At 45.0% G+C, this 8827-nt stretch overlaps 1 protein-coding gene across 9 annotated transcripts in view; it reads left to right on the top strand.

The window, feature by feature from the left end:
- The first annotated feature begins 2014 nt into the window (after positions 1-2014).
- ntng2b (netrin g2b) overlaps positions 2015-8827 on the top strand; it is a 74266-nt gene continuing 67453 nt past the window's right edge. For 8 of the 9 annotated variants that reach the window (XM_026173397.2, XM_080303580.1, XM_026173395.2 and 5 more), the window contains exons 1-2: positions 2015-2757; positions 4060-4818. In XM_026173397.2, the coding sequence (XP_026029182.2) occupies positions 4600-4818 (219 nt within the window). In that variant the 5' untranslated portion in view covers positions 2015-2757; positions 4060-4599. The remainder of the gene's footprint in view (positions 2758-4059; positions 4819-8827) is intronic. The other variant, XM_026173393.2, reaches the window with a different exon arrangement.

Below are 8827 nucleotides of genomic sequence, written 5' to 3'. Positions count from 1 at the left end.
ACGACGTGATGGGAAACTCACAGAGACACTCGCGCAGATTCTTCAACTGACCGCAGCACACCTACACCAGGGTAACCCTCCGCCTACCCTGCTCCTGCTTTACAGGTGAAAATAGAGCAAAAGGACCGCTGAGTCTTTGACTTTATTTATTTTCTGCTGTGTTTTACTTGCATCTGTTTGAAAGAGTGAGTGAAAACACAAAAAATATTTTATTTTATGTGCTGGAATGTGTAGAAAATAGGTTTAAATATTAAACAAATTTATTCAAGTCAGAAAATGTTGCATATAATTAAATGTTTTGCTTGATGCATAAAGTTAAAAGATTAAAACTGATAAAACAAGTTAAAAAAAGAGACTTTTCCATTTGATTACATTTTGTATGATGGATTATGTAGAAAAAGTAGAATTGGGCTGAAAGATCTATCACTTTATCACCTCTTCAGGTTGTAAATCGTGTTTTTAAAAAGTAACTAAGTAACTAAGTAATTAATTACTTTTGAAAATAAGTAATCAGTAAAGTAACGGGATTACTTTTTTGGGGGAGTAATCAGTAATTAGTTACTGATTACTTTTTTCAAGTAACTTGACCAACACTGCCTAGGAATAACACGTTTTTAATAAGAGAAGCACGCTCAAAATTAGGTCAACAACAAAAAAAAGTCCTGACCACAACCCGATAAAACGCCTTTGTAATGGTGTCTTGATGCATTCTCAATCATCCAGGAAAGTAAATCTCCAGAAAGTTGATTCTGTTCATCTGGACGTAGCGTTTTGTGGGAGAAACGTTTCGTCACTCATCCAAGTGACTTCTTCAGTCTCAGCTGACTGCAGGTTTCCCCAATCTTATAAACAGTACATTTGCATAATGACTGATCAAAGCCCCTCCTCAATTCAGAGATGGTCTTTCCCTTTTCACATAAATGACTTCCTTGACTCCGCGCTCAAACCAGCGTTCCTCCCTGTCCAGGATGTGTACATCCTCATCCTTGAAAGAGTGTCCACTGGCCTGTAGGTGTAAATAGACTGCAGTCCTGGCCTGATGAGGTGGCTCTTCTGTGTTGTGCCGTCCGTTTCGCCAGAGGTTGTTTGGTTTCCCCGATGTATAAATCCTGGCAATCCTCCTGGCACTTAACAGCGTACACTATGTTACTCTGTTTGTGTCGGGGGACCCGATCCTTGGGGTGGACCGATTTTTGGCGCAGCGTGTTTTGGGGTTTAAAAGCCACAGAGACTTGGTGTTTAGAAAAAACAAGGAAATACTTTTGATAATTAGTGTAGCACCATAGTTGTTCTTCACATTCTGATGATATTTTTTTTAGTCAACTTTCAAATGTTTTAAACTGCTTTGAAGAAAAAAAAAAACACATTGCTCCTTTAATGGATGCCATGCTGTGTAAGTGGGTGCACAGTTATGATTATGAGAACTGGATTCGTTTTGTTTCTGTACTGATGTGTTTTTTTTTCTATACTGTTGATTGACTCAAGTCTAACAGCATACATCAGGTGAAAGTCACACAACCTTGAGTCAAAAAAACACATTCACTGCTTGAAAAGTTAAAGAGTCTGTTTCACAGTAGGACCATGGACAGGACAAAAGCACTACACATCACTGCGCGGGCGCGCACACACGCGCAGCAGTGTAAGGAAACTAACTACATGTACCTCACGTTTATCAAAGTACTTCGATGCAGTGCACACAGGCACCACATGCTGCAGTTACTGCAGACACATGCAAAAGTCATCCTAATATCTTTGCAAAACATTAAAATTAAAATTGCTGTTACTGAACCTCACAAGTAAATTTAAGGCGATTTTGCGGTTCAGGAATAATGATAAATAATTCAACAAAGTGGGATAGGGTCACAACGTTCTCCGGCACTACAAGTCCCGTCAGGAGTACTGCGGGAATACCTATTTTTGAAGGGAAGGGGGAGATTATTTTGAATAAACTGATAAACAGCGCGGGCAGAAGAATAGATGACGTTATCTTCACAAATCTGGACGGATAAGGTCGGAGGTAAAGGCTACGGTACCACCGGGACCCCCACCTCTCTCTCCGGCTGCTCCTTTAAAGCCGAGCGGAGTGCTGATCAGAGCTGACGGGGAACAGTTTGGAGCTGGAGCGGATAGGAGAAGTTGCACCGCCCCGGTTCAGGCAGCAGGGCTGGAGCAGATAAAAGCTCAGATAGTGATTGAAAGTGATGGTAAAAGGATTTAGCCCAGGCATTAACCGAGGGAGAGAGAGGGAGAGAGAGAGAGAGGAGGGAGGGAGATATTTTCCATAAAGCCTTTTTTTTCCTCCTCTCTTTCTTTCTGCCCTTGAGCATCCCGGGTAAACCCGAGCTTTGTAAAAGTGGGAAAAGGAAGTGGAGAGGAGGGGAAGAAGGGCGGGCACAAGCCTTTTTTTCACAAACTCAATATTTTATACTTTTGATACTCCTTGACGCTGGATTTCAGTCCTGTTTTCGCAGCCGTTTCCAGATCTAGGACACCGATCTACCGTGCGCAGCCATCTACGCTGTGATCAAAAAGTATCCGTCGGACGGCAAAAAAAGGGGAAAAAAAGAAATAAAACAGAAAAAGAAACCAAACAAACAGCGAGCCGGCTGATAACGGGAGTACAGTGAGGACCGCGGCGGGGGACGAGTACACTGGATGGTAAAGGGGATTTTTTTTTTTTTTTTGGCCAAACAGGGGGGGTGGACGTGCACGCACTCCGAGCAAAGTGCTGACCTGCCCGACAGATGCATGTCAGAAGTAAGTGTTTTATCTGATTAAAGCATTTCACAGCGGGATGCGTTTGTTGCGAAAGCTCTGCGAAGTCAGACAAGCACCGGAGAGCTGCTGATGAGTTGTAGCCTCCACAATATCCGGAGCACTTCAGGATGTTCGGGGGGACTGGCAGCATAATTCATTCTGCTTTAGACAAACGCGCTGATGCATTCATTCTTGAGCGTGCATTATAGCCCGCACACATACATATATATGTAAAATTGGAGTGATGCTCCACGGAAGGATGCACTACTGTAGAAACTGACACACCCCTGCGAGACTGCCAGTGCCGGGCCGGGAAACAGCTTTGGCGACTTCACTTGACAAGTGAAGTAAGTCACCGGGTGTGCATGGGATAGGCTGTTTAAGCACCAGACTTCCTTTGGTGTGGGATGACGGGCGGATTATAAGCAGTGAGTCCACGCTGCAAAAAGGGGGGGAAATCATCATGAGTAGCTATTCATTTACTCGGCCTAAAATGGAAACATAGTTAATACAAATAATATTAGTTTATTTATTTATATTAGCGAATAACTCAATTAGCAGTTTGTTTCTCCGGAACTTTATTATCACACCAGTTACTGATGTGCTGAAGCAAAGCTGAATTTTGGATAGGCCCGAGGTTGATGAAGTATAAATGAAATGACACTACGCTGAAGAACGTTCTTGAACTAGACTGTGGATGAGTCACTCTTTATTTTTTGCACCATTTGCCGGGTCATAAAGTAAACAGATTATATTGGGCTATTAAATACCTCTTGCCGACGGATATTTCTTGCAGTGCAGTTATTACCATCTGTATAGTCCACTCTCTGTCGCCGGTATTGGAGCAAAAACAACTCTTACACACATACAAAAAAACACACACGCACAGGCGGCACCCGGCAGCAGCACGTGTTTTTACGCATAAGGTTATCCACGCGGTGTGGCGTTTTTTTTCTGTTCTTTCTTTTATTTTAACACTCAGATATTCGGGCTGTATGTAAAACAAACTCCTTGTAACTAACTGTTCGTGGCATATATTCACTTTAAATGTTTTCATAGTTTGGGGGCAGTTGTGATGTTTTCCAGAGTAAATCAGTGGGATTTGTTGCATTTTTAATCTGACACCGCGAATTAAAAGCTCAACGTTACTATAAAAATGACATTTCGAAGACGGGCACTTAAGTTTTATCGAGCATAGTCCTGTCAAATGCCACGTGTATTTATTTGCAGTGAAATTAAGAATGCGAAAAATTGCGGACACAGGTATTAACCTATTATTTATGCCCCCCATTTCACCTCCAGGACAATCGGAAGAGCTCAACAAATCTGAAATGTCCAATGGATACATCTGGAGACGCATCAACTTCTCCTCCATCCTCTCCAACTAGCTCCGCCGTTTCCCTGAAGGACACCGCTCTGTGAGACATGGATCCGCGCAAACATCTCCCACCCAACTCCCTGCAACACTATGGTTAGAGTGCATGCCGAGACTCCTCTCCGTAACATTATCCACCCCCACGCCCACTGCCCATCTTCCTCAGGAAATCAGCCATCAAAACAGTGAAGTGTCCTGCTTTCCTTTCCTCTTTGGGGCTGCCAATAACTGACGAGAAACGCTGAGAGAAAGCTGCCGATTCAGTGTTTCGTTTTGGGGAATTAATAAACCTGGAGGCAGGTGATGTCAATTTACCCTGACCTCTCCATTCCAAACACAGCAGTATGGTGGTAGGGATGTGCACTCGTTCCCTATGATTATCGCTCCATGCTCGTAACCTGTCCTCTGAGCTCCGTGGCCCCCTCACCCTGTGCCGGACCCCTCTCCAAATACCCCCCCAGCCTGCCATGCTCCTTCAGGCTGTGTTGCTGCTGCTGCTGCGCTGCTTGGCCTCCACTCTGGGCCAGTACGAACTGTGCAAATCCCTGGTGAGCACGGACGAGGGCTCGGTGTGGGAGCATTACGCCTGCCAGCCAAAACCTAGGTCCATGAAAGACTTTATGCGGATCAAGGTGGATCCGCCTGGGATCACATGTGGAAGGCCACCGGAGAGGTTCTGCACTCTGGTGAGTCCATGTCAGGGCTTGTATCATATATGTTTCACTTTTATTAGTGACTTTAAAATGTAGGATATCGTAATAATAATGTTTCAAAGTGGTAAAAAAAATAGTGACCAGGAACACATGGGCCACATGCACAGTAGCCTTGGTCTTGAATGAAATGCACCTAAAAGTGTTGAAATAAAAGTTGAAACTATTAGTTTGGAAATCACCAGCTCACAGGGCTGAAGCGTAAAAGAGTAATGACAGGCATTTCTAACTAAGGTCAGAGCAGGATTCACACTGTAAAAGCCCCAGGGACCCGAAAGGAACGACACAAGTGCAATGACTGGGGACTGACCTAAAGGTGTTGTTTACATTAGTATGGACTTGCCAGCCCGGTGTCCGGTTTAATTTAGGGCTTCTAGAGGGGCTCGCATTTCCTGTGGTAAAATGCATACACTGGGACCTTTTAGTTCCAAGGACACTAAAGGGTGAGCTGCAGGAAAACTCGTTAAAATGTCTGCTACAGCAGTATTTAACACACTTTAGCCTGGAGGCTACTCCCAACTAATGTAGGTGTAATAATTAGAAATAAGGGTTATAAAATCGTACGAATGAAATTAAGCTTCCTCCCGCCTCTTCCGTGGAAAGTTTTATATCTGAGGTTTGACTCATGATTTGACTCACAGCACGTGTATGTATGTGTGTGTGTGTGTGTGTGTGTGTGTGTATTGAGTGCGTGTGTGAGACAAGTTCACCCTCTTGATGATCAGCCCTGCTGTCGCTGAGTGTCCACTCACTGGCAGGGCCAGTACCGGGGGTGCCAGACCCGTCTCAACAGCCCTGAGTCAATCTCACAACAAGTGTCTCCGCAGAGCGTTGGTCGGCCGACAACACATTATAAAATCATGTCATGCTGTTAATTAGGTGTTTATATTCTGAGTGACTGGAGACTTGTTAGTTGTTAAGACGATTTTGCAAACAGCCCTCCACTCTTGTCTGCCTCCCTTCCTCCCACATAGGCTGGCATTTGGGGGGTGGAGGGGTCATTTGACAGGAGCAGCAGAGGATACTGTGGTTTTCGGATACCTAATGGTTAATGATTTGTTTAACAGCGGAAACCACTGTTGTCTTGAGAGAAGCCTCTCATGTGACTTATCCTGAGAGGGGAGATGGACATAGCTAGTGGAAAGAGTGTGGCGGGGGGGGGAAAGAGAGAAGTCAGGAGAACTGCTCGCTGCCATAACGTATTGACGTCTGCCCCCTAATGGCCTCAGCCTGGAAACTTCTATAACTATGTTTCTGAGTGAGCAATGATGAAATATTGATGGACGCCTTAATGGGCTTCCTTACAAGGACTGGCCAGCGTCTCTCGTTCTCGGGGATCCAGAGTGGTGTTGCTTGGTAGATGAGACAGAAAGAGAAAGAGGAATGGAGGGCGGGACAGGAAGGAGTCTGGCCTTAGTCAGCAGTTTCACATCGGATTGGGTCTTTAGAGCAGAAAGTTCTTGTTCTTCTCAGGTTGTCGGTGGTTGTGGGGGGATTTAGAAGCAGCGCTCCCCTCTAAGTGCATTAGATGGGGATTTAGTGAGTGGGGAAGCTGTCAGATAAAAGTTTACTTAAGAAGCAAGGGATGTCAGAACAGCGGGTTTAATTCTGTACCGTGACTATATTCTTGTCATCACTTTAAGTCCTCATTCTGATTTGTAATGACCCATGAAATCTGTTCATTTTCGCTACAGAATCACTGAGCACTGAGGTCAGGATGCGATCGTGGTTAGGGTTAGGCTTACAGGGCTTTAGTTAAGGGGTTAGGGTCTGGCGTGATGGTGTTTCCACATCACAAAACAATGACATCACAACAATGTGATTGGTCGCTTGCAATGCTGAACCTTAATTTTAATAATCCAGGAACAGCACCAACACGGGGATATCATATTGTGCTTCTTTCTGCTGCACATGCCAAACAGGTATTGGTTGAGTGATATTAGGATACAGATCATTTATTTTCAAGCAAGTGCTATATTTTTCTTCCCCCTCTTCCTCTTCCTCTTCCTCTTTCTCCCCTCCCACCCTTACAGATTTGGCAGCTTTACAGAAAAGCCAGTTTCTTATCTAATTGGTGTACATTTACATTCACTCATTCAGCAGTCCCACAAGTCAAGAGAAAGTCAGGGCACTCTGGAAAAAAAAAGAAAAAGCATCACCCAAAGCGCAGAGCTGCTCACTCTTAATAAGACTACAGACATACTGTGGAAGATGTAAAATAATTTTTCCCCCCTCCACTTCTCTCACTCTACGACTGCTATGTAGCAGTCGTAGTAAAAAAAAAAAAAGCTGGGGGAGAATTTACTTTTGGGGTTTTGATGTGGAGGCATGCTGTAGCTCCGTCCACCCCCTCCCGCTCACATTGGTTTACAGTAGTTTTTTTTTGCTCCCTCCATCTCCACAGGGATGCATTTTTTCTACTCTATTTATCTCTCTTGTTCCCTGGGAATGCAGCATCCTTTCTCCTTCGCCAAACAGGCCAGCATGTTGGCTTCTTTCAACATGACGGGCTTCCAAGCACTTTGACAAAGATGCTACTGTCACTAGTGCTGTGTTAGGAGCTTCAGTAGTCTCTTTGTAGCTTCTCTGTACGGCAGCTGCTATGGAGTTGTAGCTTGCAGTCGAGGGGCGATGGTCTAAGGAGATTTGAGGCAGAACGGTGTACTGGTGGATAGGTAATAATGAAGAAGAAGTAATAATGATCCAAGCTTAGCTAAGCAGATAGATGAAATCAACACTAAATGCACACGGTGTTGATATATATTAAAAAACAATGTAGCATTCAAAGAGGTCTCACCGTACTGTTGTTTGTTATTTTGTCTCTCGGTTTTGAACCAAAACCTTCAATCAACGCTCTCCCTCGGGGCGGAGAACATAGAGCAGCTGAATGCAAATGGGTAGCGTGCATGTGTACTGGAATGTACAGTGAACCAGCAGGGCTGCATGAAACGTGCACGAGTTGGCCAACAGTGCACACTAGTATGTCTAAGAAAGACACACACAAAAAACATGCGCGCACAGACGCACACACACCTTCCTGTTTCAAAACACATTTGCCCATTTTAGAAGGTAGAAATCTGCCAGCTCTAAAAATAGACATGATAAGAGAGAGAAGCCGCGCAGCAGCGGAAAGGGAGCATGCAGGAAGGGGAGGAAGATGGCAGCTGGTAGCGTGGATCAGTGCATCCCAGACTGGGCCTATGGCCATACTTCATACTCCCTGCCCAGTGTAGCCATGCCAGGCCCGGCTGGCTTGCCCTGCCCAGCAGCGGGACTTCAAGGCTGCGCAAAAGGGCCACCCACATCCAGCAGTGGGCCATCGTCAGTCAGCCTCCCTGGGGGTGAAAGATAGCTCAGGTGGCCACTGTCCTAATAATACACCCATGGAGGTGAATTTGGGCACAGCATGAGCAGCTTTGACAGCGCAGGGGCATAATTATCGAAGGGAAAAGAGAGAGAGAAGGGAGCGGACAGCTAAAGAGAATGACAGAGTGTGACTATACAAACAAGGCAGGAGGGGGAGGGTGCGGTGATGTAATGGCATGGCTTGCTTCCCCCATTAGGACACAGTTGAAAGTGATCAGAGAGTGTTTAGATGTGTTGGCAGAACGGGAGGATAGTTATAAGTGAGATTTATCCCTGACTGAGGTGAAACTAAGAGGGATTGGCTGCAGGGCTTAGACAGTCTGAGGTGAACTTAGCAAAACACCTTGTTTAACCTATCAGGATGTGTGGAGAGGAGTAATGCTTAGTACTGAGGGATGTGTTGAGTGGGGATACTACTACGAATGCAAGAAGCTTTCATGTATCCGTCCAGTGTACAAGAGATTGAGTGGCAACAGTGTAAGGAGGATCCTTTAAAAGTCTGGGTTAGAAAATTCAAACAAGGGCAAGGATGCAGCATCCTGCAGCTGTCCAAACGCTTCAGTGTATCAGAATCTATCAGAACAGACAGAGAAAATACAGATATCCCCTGGAACAGCCT

The sequence above is a fragment of the Astatotilapia calliptera genome, chromosome 7 (genome assembly GCF_964374335.1).
Source record: "Astatotilapia calliptera chromosome 7, fAstCal68.1, whole genome shotgun sequence".
NCBI lineage: Eukaryota > Metazoa > Chordata > Actinopteri > Cichliformes > Cichlidae > Astatotilapia > Astatotilapia calliptera.
This window is presented reverse-complemented; position numbering and strand designations above follow the sequence as displayed.